The sequence below is a fragment of the Anopheles arabiensis genome, chromosome 2 (assembly GCF_016920715.1).
Source record: "Anopheles arabiensis isolate DONGOLA chromosome 2, AaraD3, whole genome shotgun sequence".
NCBI lineage: Eukaryota > Metazoa > Arthropoda > Insecta > Diptera > Culicidae > Anopheles > Anopheles arabiensis.
Window position 1 is genome coordinate 11,763,554 of NC_053517.1, and position 16,378 is coordinate 11,779,931.

A 16,378-nucleotide genomic window follows, 5' to 3' on the forward strand; every position below is an offset into this window, starting at 1 on the left:
CAGTGGGTGAGTGTTTTGATTCCAGTGCTGCCAACGCGGACTGACTGTCATGATCGCCGTGTCACACGACTGTCAAATTCAAACGAACCGTTTCGTACTTCAAAATCTTATTGTTCTTTAATTTCTTTAATCTTATTGTTATATTTTCTTGTTCGATGTTTATTAGATTAAGATACTTTAATAATACAATTGCTTAGTAATTCGCATAATGTAATACAATCGTTCAAAAGATAATAGCAAATTCGTAGTGATTTATTATCAGAGCCCTTGCTCGAAGCGCTGGCAACACTTGTTTTAGCATGCATGGAGAAAATCATATCGGCTAAATAATTGCATTAACTCGATCAGTAAATTAAAGTAAATGGAAAGTACACCAAAAATGCGGAAAACTTGTATTTTAATAAGAAACAAACAAATAAAAATGTCGTAAATTTGGACCAACGTCCAATCTGGTCTGATAACCGACCATTGTCACCTGCCAACCGTCGTTGAAATTTTCTAGATCCGTCTGGTTTGACGTTAGTTGAACCCCACCCCGTCTCGCATCCTCGTTGGCGCATGTGATTTCTATCTCCCGCAAAAAAAGAAAAGAATCTCAAACCCGATCAGCCGATTGTCGTACTCGGTACACGCCAGTTCCGATTCGCCCGCCCGCTGCTCAGTCTCGCACGAGTTCTACCCGCAACTGAAAGGTCCGCCGCAGCAAATCGTTCGATAAGATGTTTGCCCGTGCCGTGAAAACTGCCGCCTGCCAGGGTGCGAAAAACTTTTCCACCACCAGCCAGGTAAGCAAGAGTTGGCACAATGCGCGTTTCCGCGTTTTTCACCAACCGATCCACAACCGCGTAGAGTGCTGGAAAATCCTAAGGTCACCTTTCCGCGCCTTGACATAATCGCGACCTTTCCCGAAGGCGTCGCGGGGTGGGACGGGGTTCAGGGGGGGTATTCGCGTGGATGTGGATGTGTGAGTGGATTGTGCGCGTGAGACAAAATGGGCAAAGAATTTGCCAACATGTTTTAAGCGGCGGCGAAGGCAAATGTGTGTTTACGTAATATCGCAAATGGGGGGATTTTTTTCGGGCCAATGAGAAAAAAGTTGTTTCCCTTCGCCCACTCGCCTAGGTATTAAACTTGTACGCACTTTCCTACCAACCTTCCTGATAAGAGATAAGCGAGATGGATAGTGGTTTAATGTGTTTTTCATGCTTTTTTATTTGCAACAGAACAATGTTAAGGTGGCCGTTTGCGGTGCGTCCGGTGGTATCGGCCAGCCGCTGTCGCTGCTGCTGAAGAACAGCCCGCTGGTGACGGAACTGTCGCTGTACGACATCGTCCACACGCCCGGTGTGGCCGCCGATCTGTCGCACATCGAAACCCAGTCGAAGGTGACCGGCTACAATGGGCCGGAAAATCTGGAGAAGGCCCTGAAGGGTGCCGACATCGTCATCATTCCGGCCGGTGTGCCCCGCAAGCCCGGCATGACCCGTGACGATCTGTTCAACACGAACGCGTCGATCGTGCGCGACCTGGCGGCCGGCTGTGCCAAGGCCTGCCCGAAAGCGCTGATCGGTATCATCTCGAACCCGGTCAACTCGACCGTACCGATCGCTTGCGATACGCTGCAGAAGGCGGGAGTGCTGGACCCGCGCCGTGTATTCGGTGTCTCCACGCTGGACATTGTGCGCGCGAACACGTTCGTCGGTGAGGCGGCCGGTGTCGACCCGCAGAAGATGAGCGTTCCCGTCATCGGTGGCCATTCCGGTGTCACCATCATCCCGGTGCTGTCCCAGACGAAGCCGGGCGTGAACTTCCCGCAGGACAAGATCACCGCCCTGACCGAGCGCATCCAGGAGGCCGGTACGGAGGTGGTGAAGGCGAAGGCCGGTGCCGGTTCGGCCACGCTGTCGATGGCTTATGCCGGTGCCCGGTTCGCACTCGCGCTGGCCCGTGCCATGAACGGCGAGCAGAACGTGATCGAATGTGCGTACGTTCGATCGGACGTGACGGAGTCGAAGTACTTCGCGACCCCGCTGCTGCTCGGCAAGAATGGGCTGGAGAAGAACCTGGGACTGCCGAAGCTGAACGCTTACGAGCAGGAGCTGCTCAAGAAGGCCATCCCGGAGCTGAAGAAGAACATCCAGAAGGGAGAGGAGTTTGTTAAGAAGAACTAAGCTTTGAATGATGGAAGAAGACATACCTTTTTTGTTTGAAAGGCGACTCGGAGCTGAAGGATAGCTACGTAGATTGGTTCTTGTAGAGCATTTGTCTAACCTTCAACGCAAATCCATCGCGAACCAAAGTGTTTTCTTATCAGTTTGCCGCCATCAAACTCGTAGCTACAAGCGCCATTCATTCAACAGCGGAAAACAAACCACAATACCCTCACGATTAACATAACAATAAAACTTGCGGCCAGTGAACAACAAATGCATACCGCGCTCTGAGTCGTGTGTATTTGCAATCAGTCTAGCAAACAACAATCCGGCATCGTGTGTAGACTTCGGCGCGAGACGCTCGGGAACGCGTCCAAGCGAAATAAAACGTAATTTATTTGGTACAAAACTAGCACACTTAATCAAAATATGATGTGTCTTTTTTGTTCTAGTGCAGCGATCGGAAAGAAAATGATCGTCGGCAGCGTGCGTCATTCATGGTCAGCACTCTGTGGTCCGTGTTTGAGTGGAATATTTGTATGGATGCCAACAGCTGTTTGCGACCAGCAACTATCGCAACGGCCTTGCCCTAAGGTCATTGCTGGGAAGAGTAGTGTTTATCTCTTGACTAGATCGTACGACACAAAAATAGCGAAAGATGATCGTTTAAATAGTTTCCCCAAATTGTGCCAACGAACTCTCTTGGCGCGAAAGGTAATAGTTTATCTTTCCAAGACGTAATTAATTGTACGTAAAGTTTCTAATAATTGGCTGGATAAGTATGGTTCTTATCTTAGCCGGAGAACACATGGCAAGTAATATAAATAGTCTTATTAATTAATAAATCGTAGCATTGAGTAAAAATAGTTTTGTTTTTTATTCGAGCAGCTTGTGTGCCTGCTGGGTGGCGCTTCGGCGGAGAAACTGTGTTTTGCTCGAAAAACTTCAAACAGTCAAAATTAAAAAAAAAAAAAACACATCCAGCTGTCAAAAATTGCTCTCTCGCACACTGCTGCGCAGCGCTACGCTCACACAGTGCGGCTAGAAAGCATCGAGAAGGTTTGAAACAAAATAGTTTGGAATATCGAACTTGCGGGCAAAAAGTCACTAGCTTGCATGGCCCTGCTGTAACCGATCTAACTGGCGTGCTTGGCGGTCACCACATTTCACATCCATATTCCGGTGCAGTGCAAAGCCGTAGAGAAACAGCGTTTGCCAGGCCAGGGCTACGGGGTTCCTCTGCTCTGCGGGCGGAGAAAAATCGTCGCCAAGCCAAGACGAAGAAGTGGAAGACGTCGACGAACAAGAAGCAGAACAAGTAGCGAGCAATCTCGTTTTCTTCATACACCATAAGCTCACCGTCGTCCGGAAAGTATGGCCACCAACAATTACTTTGGGTTTCCGCACGGAGCCACACAGTATGGGTAAGTCGAATCAACAGCGCTTGTTGTGCGGGTCTCACCGAGGTAGGGTAAATCGCTTAAATAGTTTACAATTTCGGAGTAGATTCGGTGGCAAAAGATGACGCCCACCGATAGAAAGTGCGGATAAGCAGGCAGCGGAGCCGGCATTTCCATGTTCCCAGAATGGCACAGTAATCACATGCACATGCCGTGGGAGATCTGCCGGATGAGAGCAAACCTTTTTGCTGCTTCTATCGTGTGCATGTATGTGCGAGTGTGTGTGTGTGTGTGTGTGTGTGTGGGGGGGGGTTGAATCGTAGTATGCTTAGCTCTCTGTGCACAGTTTGATGCGGTGTGCTGCTTTTGCAGCAACATTTTTCCAACCAACCAAACATGAGATAAATGTGCAAACAGGTGTAGTGGTGGTGGACGACGGAAGCGGACCGCGTGTATGTGTGATGCGGGTCAGTAGAAAATAGAAATTGTGCGGTGTTAGCACGCCGGGCACAAACTCCGAGCATGTTGGGGTGGTGGAGTTTTTTTCTGGGACCGTGGAAAATGTCGTGACGAAACATGTTTTTCCTAGTGCCCCCACCTTCACCGTCGTTTTCACTACACGGCGTGAGAGTTGAGTGTGTGTGTGTGTGTGTCTGCTCACGAGAAGGTATTTAAAGCGCTTTGTTGCATAATTAAAAACTGTCGGAAGTGTAACGGGGGACAAACGCGTTCGTACTGTTCTGGAACAGTGAAACCCTTCCAATGTGTCCAAGTGCAGTACAGTAAGGTGGTTGGTTGGTTGGTTAGTTAGTGTGATCCCCCGGCCCTGACGTTGGCTACTTGATGATGGTCTCGCGCACATCGCTATAGAACTGTGCGTGGGGAAAAGGTGTGAGTCAGTGAATGGGTAACTGCAGCGGTGGTGGGTTGCATCCAGCGCACACAAACACGCACACACACGCGCACACACAGAGGAGAATTCTCAAGTATCAGAGAACAAGAGCGTCGCTGTCGTCTGGCTGTGGAGCAACTATCGGTTGCGATTCCCCATTGTGCCCACAGAGTCTCCACAGGACGGGGACGAACTTCCGGTGTGAGATAGTGCGGTGTGTGCGTGTGTGTGTGTGTTTGCAAAAATCGATGATAATCGCAAAGCCCTCGAAGGTGGTAGTCCCCCCAAGTAGCGCAGGACGCGGTGGGTTGCTGGGCAATCGCTAAAACGGGGAACAAACCAAAACGAAAAGCGCGGACGAGAACAAGAGTTAATGGTACTCATTCCGAAACACACTTCCTACAGGGGGGCGAGTTGGTTGCACTTTTTGTGCATTCCTGAAGAGAGCGACAAACTTTGCATGGCGTAGAACGGCGTTTTCTCGTCTCTCTCTTTCTCTCTGTGTTTGTTGCCGATGTCAAGAAAGACACGGCTGCCGGATGCGCTGCTATGCTTTCTAAAGGGCAGGCAGTTTCTGCTATCAAGTGCTGGGAACAATAGTGTGCTGCTCGGAAACGTGAGTGATCGTCTTCGTCTTCTCGTCCGTGCCTTCGCCGCAGTGGGGTTCTTTGTCAGTGGAAAAAGCGAACAACTTCGACTCAAACATTACGCTACGGCTCCGCACTGAAAAATAGTAACGTTTCCAAACACGTTTTAATCCGCAGCACGACGGCACCTGGGACCGCGTATCCGACGACACAGACGGGATACGCAGTAGCACCAGCGCCGACACCGGCTGCACCTACTTACGGAACGGCACGTCCAACCGGTTACGACCAGGCGTACCAGCCCGCTGCGACACCAGGGACATACGCAAGTAAGTCGACAGAAAGAAGAAACAAAAAAATGTCGAAGGTTATAAAATGCCCAACGACGGTGTTCCGCTCACTGGGGCAATGTGGTAATTGTGTGTATACTGATTGAACCCCGTTTTATCGTAGCCACGGCAACGGCCGCAACATACGACTACGGGTACGGCCGTACGACGCAGACGTACGATACCTCGAAAACGTACTACCAGCAGGCGGCCGGGGCAACGGCCGGCTACTCGACCCCGACCGGATACGACGCGGGCGGCACTGCGCCAAAGGTCATCGCCGGGTTTCAGCCGGGGCAGGCGACTGCTTACGCACCGCAGCCCGCCCGGGGCTCGCTGCCGCCGGCGAAGGCAGGTCAGCAGTACCAGCAGACGACCCAACATCAGCCAGCGGCTGCTCCTCAACCCCAGGCCTACGTGCCGACGCAGCCGACGGGCTACTCGCAGACCGTTACCACGGTCCACACGACACCAAAGTCGGCAGCCGTTGCCGGCACCGTGGTGCCGAATAATTCCGCCACCTATCCCGGCTACGACGCGGCACTGTACGGCGCGACCACGATGTACGTTACGCAGCAGCAGCAGCAGCCGCCGCCGAACACGAAAGCACCGGCGAACGTTCCCGGTGGTGGCGGTGCAATGCCAGGCGCACCGGGCGGAGCGGCAGTCATTACGAGTGGCCCGGTACCGGCCGGTGGATCGTGGCCAAACTACAAAAGCGGCAAGGGTGGTATGCAGGGCCACGGTCACGGTCACGGCGGTGGGCCGTACAAGGCGCGCAAGCCGGCCCCGAAGCCGATGCTTATTCACTACTGCGATGTGTGCAAAATCAGCTGCGCTGGACCGCAAACGTACCGCGAGCATCTGGAGGGCCAGAAGCATAAGAAGCGCGAGCTGTTACTGAAACAGGCCGCCGAACCGGGCGGTACTGCCCCGGCCCGGCCGCCGAACAGTTTGCACTGCGAGCTGTGCGGTGTGACGTGCACGGGTAACGATGCGTACGCAGCGCACGTGCGTGGCGCCAAGCACCAGAAGGTGGTGAAGCTGCACACCAAGCTTGGAAAACCGATTCCGGCGTGCGATCCGACGCCGAACGCGGATGGAGAGAAGAAGGAGAGCGCTGCTGGTGAGTCGTCCGACGCGGCCGGTGGTGCTGCGGCTGGAGTCAACAACGCCGGAGGAGGCGGCGGTGTTGGTGGTGGTGGTGCAGAGTCGTCGGAAGAATCCGTCCGACCGGTGGGAAGCGAATTTATCGAGGAAATCAAGGACGACGATGGCAAGCTGGTTAGCTTCAGCTGCAAGCTATGCGAGTGCAAGTTTAACGACCCGAACGCGAAGGAAATGCACATGAAGGGACGGCGCCACCGGTTGCAGTACAAGAAAAAGGTGCAGCCGGATCTGGTCGTCGACATAAAGCCGACGGTGAAGCAGAAGAAAATCGCGGAAGCCCGTGCCCATCGGCAGGCTATGCAGGAGGAGTTCTGGAACCGTCGCCGCATGGCAGACGCAGAGATGGAGGAAGAGCACGGTATGCGAACGTTTGGGCGGCATCCGTTCTTTGGCATGCTGCCCGGGCGCCGTCCGGAGTCATCCGACGATCGGCACGTAGTAGCGCGTCATGCTGAAATCTACCCGAAGGAGGAGGAGCTGCAAACCATCCAGCGCATTGTTTCGCACACAGAGCGAGCGTTGAAGCTGGTGTCCGATGTAATGACTTCCGGGGGCGGCTGTGCCACTGGATCCGTCCCCGCTGTCCAACCGGCCCCGGCAGCTGCAGCCCCGGCCGCTGCAGGCGCACCGAGCGAGCAGAAAACTGAACCGACTAACGATCAATCGAAGGAGCAGGAAATTCAATCGCAGCAACCATCGACGACCGCTGGCAATGGTAATGGCAAAGCGAATCAGATGATTTCCTTCCACAAGGAAACGGAGGGAACCACAATCCGTCTGCTGAAGGGTGTGATGCGCGTCGGTTTGCTCGCTAAGGGTAGGTGTCGTCCGAGAGCATTTGATCCGCTTTTGCCGTGTTCATTTAATCGATGGTTTACTCGTGTTTCGTTTCCTCTAGGGCTGCTGCTACACGGCGACAACTGTGTACAGCTCGTGGTGCTGTGTGCCGAGAAACCGACGACGTCGCTGTTGAAACGCGTTGCAACGGAGCTGCCAATACAGCTGAAGAAAATTGCCGAAGACCATCGTTACACGGTGACAATGGCACCAGTCGAAGGCGCTGTGCTCGTTACCGATGGTACGATTACGGTGAAAATATCTCTCACGTCTCCGCTGCTACGTGAAGGTAAGTTCGTTCATAGCAGCCCCTGTTATTGGAACCGTAAGAGCAGGCGTGTTGGTAACTATTTGTTGTTTTCATTCACATGCATCCTTCATTCCCCCACTCATCGTAATTCTTTTTTGCTCTGAGCTATGAGTGGCTATTCCTATTGGTCGTGTCCTATTGGCTTTTTCGAAGGAGTTGGAATATCAATTCCCGTTTGAAAACACGGCGGCAAGTTCTTATCATGCCATGCTAAAGGTGTTAGTTTTTTGTACTTTGACACAAATCAGTGTCAGAGACAATAATGTTGCACATACGTAATAGGGCGACATTAGCGATGGCAGGGTAGCTAATTTGAATTTGCAAACTTACAGGGGTTCTTACTTCAATTCAATGTGAATTTCAAATGTGCCGGTCCAAATAGGATGCTGTTGTCTTAAGTAAGTGTCAAAAAAATGTCCCAACCTTATGAGAACCCCTGAAAGCCTCTGTATAGCATTATTGTATAGTCTTGTAGCTTATAGATTGCACAAAATTCTGGAACCGATTAATTTACGGGTTCTTTATTCCAATTGATACTGAATTCAAATTAGTAAATTGCAATCCGACCCGCGTACTCCGCTTCATTCAACAAGACTCCATTCATTACCTACATTTCATTAGCTCCCGACGGTATTCAACAATTCAAGCAAAAATAATACACTCGGCTGAAGTCAGAGCGATAATGTACAAATTCAACCAAGTGCAGTTTGACACTGTACCTTCCTGCGTTGGGTGCAAGCCACTTTCCCCGTCTTAAAATATTTAGTTTTGACCTTCGTCTATGCCTAAGGACGAAATGTGCATATAAATGTGTGTTGCTATTATTTTTCAAAAGCTCATCCTTGAAGATTCCAGTGCAGATCACGTTCTGTTATTTAAAATCCTTCAAGCTGAGCTTAGAAAATAGTGCATTTTTGTTTGTGTTATTAGCATGTCCCTTTGTTCTCCTTATTGCCGTAAGATCTTAATATATTACTTGCAGAAACATAAGCATTGCAGCCGAATTGATCTATGTGTCTCAGTAAGACTGGAAATGCGTGAAGCGAATGTTGCCACATTGTTCAATGTCTAGCTACAAGCATAGCTCACACACATGCTTTACGCAATAGGTTGCGCAACAAATTGTGCCCCATAATGTGCGCGCTTAGTATTTGTTTGGCAAGGATGCTTCACTGTTTTATCCAATGTATTGTTGGGACCCATCTATCTTTCTGGTAGTCTTTTATTCTTGCAACAAATCCTTGATCTTCCTTAAGCTAAGCTATAGATTCGGAGGTCAAAAATGAGCAAGAAGTTCGCCTTTAAAAGCCTGCGTTAGTTTAGTAGTAGCAAACAATAATTTGGCCGATTGTGGCAGAACCAGACACGACATTATTGTGGCGAGTGGTTGATTGCCAAGGACGCTTCAGGCAGGTTTTTTTCGAATGGCTTTGTAAAAGGAACTGTGATGTTCTTTAAAGTATTTTGGTGGGAATTTGTGTCCTGATGCACAATCATGTCGTTGTTGGTTCGTGTCATCGTCGTTTCCCATTTATTCAACTGTGGTGCAACAGTACTGTCAGTGCCAAGATGAAAAGAATGCCAGCTTTTACGGTGGTGTGGAGAAGAATCTAACAGCAAAATAAAGAAAAGTTGAAGAAGAAATAGCAAACCAAACGGCAACGATGCAAACATACTACCCTAAACAGGATTTTTGACCATCGATCGAGTATTTAGTATACAAGAAAGGAAATGAGATGGTGAGCATCAATATTTGCAGTAGAAGAACTGTAGAATGGTGAGCCTCTCTATTTCCTTTCTGTGTCCAGTGAATGCCCAGGTATGATTTCGACCCAAGCAAAGGATGCCCATTAGTGTTGCGGATGTGTACTACGGCGGGACGAGACGTGTCACCTAACCTCTCGAGGCAGCCAAACGTGTGTCTGCCATCTTTTGCTCTTCACGCTTGTCCGCGAGGAGCGGGTTGCACCGCAAGAAGCAATACTGATGGATGCTATCCTTTCTGTTTCGTGCAAACGAAATTCTCGAAAACTAGCAGTGTAACAATAAATATCGTCGTCTTGATCTGAAATGTACCTACTAAATGCGATGATGTTGAAACGGAATGGTCAAACACCCTGTCTAAACTAATTCTTTTCTCTTTTCTTCATTTTATATGTTAAAACGAAACCGAAACTACTACTACTCCTACCTACTACTATTACTACTACTACTACTGCTACCGCTACTACTGCTCCGTGCGCATTGTTGTAATGCATAATGTAAACGAAAACAAAAAACGAATCGAATGCAAAAAACATCCAACATCCGCGCCCCCCTCCGCACCATCTGCATCTGGTTTTTGCACTCGAACGTGTTTTGTCGTCGAACAAAAACAAAACAAAAACCAACAAAAACGAAAATAATCGAATCCCCAATCCACCCTGGGGGGGACAACACAAACAAACATAATAATGGGATAAAAATAACACAAACTTATCAACCAAAAAAATAAAAACCAACGTACAAAACGAAAAAAAAAACGACAAACGCGCGGTATCGTTCCTGTGCCTTTTGGCATGTTGCAATACTGGAATTGTCTGCATATGAAACATATGCATGTGCAAACCATATATAAAAAAAAAAACACAACAAAATGCCTGAACAACCAAATATAAAAAAAATATGAATATGAAGCTAATGCACCTTCAGCGGAGCAGGCTGCTCAGAATACCGAAGATCTGCTGCCACGCGAGCCCTGCCTGCAGGCGCTAGCCGCACTGCGTCATGCAAAATGGTTCCAGGTTTGTGTATTTTTTACTCCAAAATTTTCCTTATTTTTTGTTTACTTAATATCTTTTCTTTACCATCAACGCATACTACCGTAATTACTACATCGTTTTAGCCTTTGAATTTCCTCTTTGTTTTAAAATAAGTCACTCCAATCTGGGGTAGTAGCTGGTAGCCCTCACTCGATAGAAGTGCAGGACAGCGCCACACACCCACTTTTTCTCTCTATCTCTCTCTCTCCATCTATAAAACGTAAAGGAAAGTGTCCCGGTTTGGTGGCGAGTGGTTTTTGTTTTACTTAAAATTATAATGTAGCATTACGTAGTGCCCACCTCGAAGCTAAAAACGGTGGTGTAGCTGTGAAAGAGCGTAGGGGAGAGGAAGCGGTTTCGCACAGTTAGATATTATCCGCATTGAAGGATTTTACGTGTAAAGCAAGTTAACAGTTTTCCAAGATTCAAGATGCTTAATGATATTAAAACGTGAACAGCTGCAGCCAGAACAACGGCATATTGCAGCAAGGGCAGGGCCCGTCTGCCAAGGAAAGAGACTCAAAACCAAGTAGTAGTAACGAAAGTGTATAAATATGTTGTTGTTTTTTTGTTTGGTAGGGTTGCAGTTACCTTGGTTTGATGGCATTCGGAAGAACTAAACTAAAACGAAACAAAACAATATTAAAAAAAAAGAATTATCTCTAAAGCATGAAAGATGCAGTATGATTGCATTTATGTTGTCGATATTGATTATTGTTAGCTCACGCCGAATGCCATTAAGCGGTGTAACAGCAATATATAGGAACTAAATCGATTGCACAGTGTTAGTAGTCTTGTACTTCACGTTTCGCGTAGATGTGTAGTTTTTTTTTTAAATGTTGTATTAAGATGCTGTACGATTAGCTTACCATGTCGTACAATCGGCTCTATTCGCTCTAACGGAAGCAGAGAGTACAATGAAATTAAGTATAAGTAAGTTTTAGTAGATCTTATTTTTTATGATTTCTTCGGGGGAAAATCGCCGAGATATATTGTTAAAATGATTTGTTAAGAAGCTAAACCCCCCGAACCGAACCAGCGTCATTGAAGTGTGATTGAAGGCATGTTCCGAGAAACATTGAGTAAGTTTTGCTTTCTTTTTCTTCCCCACTATCGCCGGAAATCAATTTGCTGCTGCTGCTGTCGTCTGGTACAGGCTAGAGCGACAGGGCTCCAATCCTGCGTAATGATAATGCGCATTATGCGCGATCTGTGCCAACGGATACCCATCTGGAGCCACATTAGTCAATGGGTAAGTTTAGGGTAGCTATATCTGTACTTGAGTGGATGATTAATATTCCTTGCCCTCTCTTTCATTCGATCACCTTCGAGGCGATGGAGCTGTTGCTGGAAAAGATCATCTCGTCTGCGGGCGAAGTACTCACGCCGGGCGAATGCTTGCGCCGCGTCATGGAAGCGATCTCATCCGCTATCCTTATCAACGGTCCCGGGCTGCTGGATCCGTGCGAAAAGGAACCGGAAGATACGCTGGCCGGTCTGAGCAAGCAGCAGCGCGAGGACATTACCGTCTCGGCGCAGATGTTCCTGCGCTGCATCGCCTTCCGGCAGATCTACAAGGTGCTCGGCATCGAACCGCTACCGCCACCGAAGTTTGCCGGCAGCCGCAACTGGCGCTTCAATCGCAAACGTCGCCGCTCTGGTACGGAGGGCAACGACAGTGAAGGTAAGCGCTATTGGACGGAAGTTGGGAAGGGAACGAGCTCGATTTTCTATACTAACAACGTCGTGTGTACCTTATGTACTTGTTAACAGCTGATGGAAGCAAGATGTTAAAGAAGGACGAATCAGGTGCTTCTTCTGCTTCATCTGGAGCTGTATCGGCGACTGGAACCAACAATGCCACGGCGGGGAAAATGGAAACATCCCAGTAAGGAACCGGTAAAAAGAAGAAACGAATGAATTTCTTTTCCTGTGTGTACCTCATCTCGGTAGTATAGAGTGGGTATCAATTTTATGCAAAAAAACCATCCTCATCCTACTGCTTCGTGCGAGTATTCAGTCTGTCTGTCCCAATTATGTTACACCGCTACTAGGGCTCGGTAGGCAAACATGTGCAGGCTTAGTTCTTATATTCTATGTACCGCTAAGGTCGGTCCTTTCATTACGACTATTTTAAATTTGTCCTATACTATCCGCACTTCCTGCTACCTTTTAACATTCAACAATGGGCATCGATAAAATTGGGTAGTTGTAATGAGGGAAGAATGCAATGCCTGCCACTATTATAATCTAGCGCCTTCCCGGTGAACGGGAAAGACGTATGTTCAAGTTTGAACCGCACGTCGATAACACATTCAACAACAACTACTAGGGTACTAGGTTGGAATGCAAAAATCTCCAGCTCAAAACTCACTAATACACACACACACATGAAACTATGAGAGCAACGTAAAAGTATTCCAAAACAAAATCATGAAGAAATCCATGTTAACTAACTAATTACATATTGGCGATGCAAAACGGGCGTGGATGATGATAGGTCAGGGAAGTGTAGTAATGTGGGGAGTGTGTGGGCAGATGTTGCGTAGTAATACAGCAAAACCAACTACTCAGGCACAGTCACGGGGCGCGACGCGAAGAATAGGTTGCTGGATTGTATGGTGAATTTTATTAGAAATATTAATGAATTATCCCGTGTTCGACGTGTTGTTAGTCAATAGGTTTAACAAGGTACTTTCCATCTAACCGTGTTCTGCTAGAGGAAAGAACAAAAAGAAGGAGATGGATAGAAAACGTTTCGTGAACAAAAATATTTCAGTTCCTTTCAATCACTACGATTTTTCATGAATTTTATCCTTGGATTTTGGATATGGTTTGCCAGCCATTGAATGCCGCAATTCAGTTTCATCAATTATTGTAGCGTGTTTGAAACGTGAAATACAGGAACTAGAGTCAGAAATCGTACCAGGACAGTTAGTGTTTATTTATTTCGTTCATACTTCACACAGTAGTGTGTGTCCTTTCGAATATTAACGACGTGTTGGTGTCAGTTAACAAAAAAAAAAAAACAAAATTGCATACCGGCATATTAGTTCCTCGTCCAATAGAGCGTACAAGTTAGAGTGTATAGAAACAAATTGAAACGTTAGATATGTTTCTAGTTTGAACGGATTGGCTGAGAGGTGCGGAGGTAGTTTAGTATTTCCCGAGGGTTTTCCTCACCTTGACCGATGCTAATACGATAGAAAGGTTGTAGAAATTAAGACAACACTCTAATCAATAGGAACTAACGTGTAGCTCAACACCCCACCAATGCGCCAGACGCAAAGGTGCGAGGATAACACCGGAATGTGGCTGTCGTCCTCGGCGTCCTGTTTAGCTAGGAAGGATAGGAAGGAGTGAGTTTATGATGCGTGATGATGGCACCTCTGCTTGCAGAAGGTAACATTAGTAGATGGGCAGCGCTCCCTTCACAACTCACCTAGACGGAGTACTTCAGCAGAATCTAGGCTATGTATGGAATCCATAAATACAAAAATTTTATCGACTATATCATAAGACAACTAATAGAGAAAGACACCACATACCAACCACAAGTGCGAGAGGTAACATAATACACTCTCACACTCACACTCACACAGCAAAAGCAAACCAACAAACAAGCATAAGGAAAGGGATTTGGGACGTTAGAGAGACTTAGTGTCACGTAATTAATAACTTTCAAGTCAAAATTTGAATTTTGAAATAAAATGCATCGATTACTTTATCTAGCGAACCAGTAGAAAGTGTCTCAAAAACAAATCTGATTCTTGTTGTAGTGTTTGGAAAAAATATTCTTTAGTATATGTATTTTTCAGACCTTCATTCATTTCAACTACTGCTACAGATTCGGGTATAAACTGTATTGTTGCACTGTTACAGACCCACAGTGAACAGCGATAGAAACCATCGGGTAAAATGTAGCACGTTTTTGTTCTACCTTTTTATTTAAAACTATGAATACTGTGTTCCTTCACGCTTTGGACACACCTTTCCAGCTCATACAGCATCTCAAACGTTGTCTCATTCGTATCGTCGTGCCGGTCAAAGAATTGATGCAACTTTTTGATTGCATCCAAAGCGTCCTCTTTTCGTACGGCAGTTTGATGATGTTGTTCAACATCCATCTCGTTCAAAGTTGCCTTAGCTGCAGTGAACTTCGCAACCATACGCTGCTGCTGGGTTCGTTGCCGGTTTGTTTGCACTACGGGAGAAGTTGTTTTCCGTTTTTCGCCCTTACTCACAATCGCTTTACCGACCGTCATCTTGAGCTTCTCGCTATCTGTACCACTATTTTCCCCGCTCGCACCATCCGTTTGCTCTAGGTTCATAACCATCTCTACGATTTTATCGTCCGTAAGCATACCAGCGACAGCAACATTCTCATCCACCCGCACGTAATCGCCAAAGTTTGGTAACGGTTTGCTCTGCGCAAGTAGGAGGAGCTGCCTATCCGCTTCATGGGGCCAGATCGCATCCGCTTTGTTGTCGTTCTGCTCGGAACTGTCGCACAGCCCATCCATCCAACAGTGCGGCTGCATAAAGCTGTTCACTATTGTGTCGCTGGTAATAGTGTCCCATGCTTGAGCCGCAACTTGAACAGCGTGCGCTATGCTAACGTTCGGTATGATCGCGTTTTTCCGGCACTCCAAGAGATGGGTGACTAGTTCCGTGCGAAAGTTGCGCTTGAACGCGCGGATTAGTGTGCGATGCGGGCTTTGCACTTCCCCGGACCGTGCAGAGTAAAATATTACTCTAACATTCGTCAAATTGCACAAAAATGCGTGGGCAGAAGAGTGGTTGACGAGTAGCACGATTTGTCTATCTGTCTCTCGCATGGTTTGGTCCACTTTCTTCAACCACGCTTGAAATAATTCCCTTGTAAGCCATGCGTTCCAGTTGCATTCATAGGTGGCAATGGTAGGCGGTGGTAGATCTGCAATTGAAAGTAACAGCAATTACGAAACGGGCCGACGAATATGCGATGGATTAACATTGCTTACCCTTTGCAATCGTAGCCCGGCTGGTTTGGCCTATAGCGAGAATTGGAAGCTTATCCGTTCCAGTAACATTACCGCAAAGTAGCACTGTCACGCGATCTTTGCCGTGTTCTCCGTGGCGGCAATCCTTCCCTTGATAGTGGTCGATTTGTTCTGGCAGGCAGCTGTAAAACAAACCAGTTTCCACCAGGCTGTAAATATCGCTCGAGTCACACTCGTCCAGCAGGGCAGTAAAGCGACTAGCCCAATCAGCACCCAACCCGTCCGGCCCGGTCGGTAGCGTGCGACGGAATTCCTCGTGCTGCGATCGGTTAAAGCTTATGCCGTGTCGCTTCTTAAACCCGTGCAGCCAACCGTTGCTGGCGCAAAAGTCCTCGATGCCGAGCTTGATGGAGAACAGTTTTGCCTGCGCCTTTATCGTGGGCCCTTCCATGGGAAGGCTCTGGTCGAACTGCTGATGGATCCACTCTAGCACGCACCGTTCGACGTGCGGGAATCCAGCGCCCCGGTTCCGTCGAAGATTGCCATTGCCCTGCAAGCACTGCTGTATGATCGAGTCCCTCTGGCGTATAATGCGGTAGAAGCTCGATAGCGGCAACCCGTACTCGCGCATCAGCTCGATGCGCGATTTGCCTGCTTCATGGGCCGCTATTATTTCCAGCTTGTCGGCCTGCGAAAAGCATTTCTGTTTTTTCACCGACATGCTCTCGAACGCACCCGTGCGGGAAGCAGCAGCAGCAGCAAGGAACAAACTGTTTGTTGTTGGTAAACAAACAGCTGAACATGCGAGTTGTCAAACGATGATGGTGTGAGTGTGTCCGACAGATTTCACACCATCTCGTCCATTCTCTCTTTCTCTTTCTGTTTCTCCTATGAAATATTAGAATAATCAACGATTT

General features: G+C 47.8%; 3 protein-coding genes and 1 long non-coding RNA gene across 4 annotated transcripts; 3 read left to right on the top strand and 1 right to left on the bottom strand.

Annotated features, from left to right (window-relative positions):
• The first annotated feature begins 584 nt into the window (after positions 1-584).
• On the top strand, positions 585-2,581 carry LOC120895411 (malate dehydrogenase, mitochondrial). The gene is made up of 2 exons (XM_040298753.1): positions 585-785; positions 1,224-2,581. The coding sequence occupies exons 1-2, from the start codon at positions 720-722 to the stop codon at positions 2,169-2,171; spliced, it is 1,014 nt and encodes a 337-aa protein (XP_040154687.1). The 5' UTR covers positions 585-719; the 3' UTR covers positions 2,172-2,581.
• A 571-nt stretch (positions 2,582-3,152) lies between these two features.
• On the top strand, positions 3,153-14,221 carry LOC120908436 (zinc finger RNA-binding protein 2). The gene is made up of 8 exons (XM_040319413.1): positions 3,153-3,577; positions 5,210-5,361; positions 5,486-7,348; positions 7,430-7,657; positions 10,355-10,461; positions 11,636-11,731; positions 11,812-12,163; positions 12,253-14,221. Exons 1-8 carry the CDS (start codon positions 3,528-3,530, stop codon positions 12,369-12,371), a joined length of 2,967 nt encoding a protein of 988 aa, XP_040175347.1. The 5' UTR covers positions 3,153-3,527; the 3' UTR covers positions 12,372-14,221.
• Positions 7,664-10,332, top strand: LOC120908438. The gene is made up of 2 exons (XR_005741140.1): positions 7,664-9,417; positions 9,487-10,332. It is a non-coding gene; the product is annotated as an uncharacterized LOC120908438 (long non-coding RNA).
• Positions 14,222-14,393: 172 nt separating the features above from the next.
• LOC120908437 (tigger transposable element-derived protein 6-like) lies at positions 14,394-16,216 on the bottom strand. Its single transcript, XM_040319414.1, has 2 exons — positions 15,483-16,216; positions 14,394-15,415 (listed from the first exon to the last, which is right to left on the bottom strand). The coding sequence occupies exons 1-2, from the start codon at positions 16,180-16,182 to the stop codon at positions 14,424-14,426; spliced, it is 1,692 nt and encodes a 563-aa protein (XP_040175348.1). The 5' UTR covers positions 16,183-16,216; the 3' UTR covers positions 14,394-14,423.
• Positions 16,217-16,378: the final 162 nt, after the last annotated feature.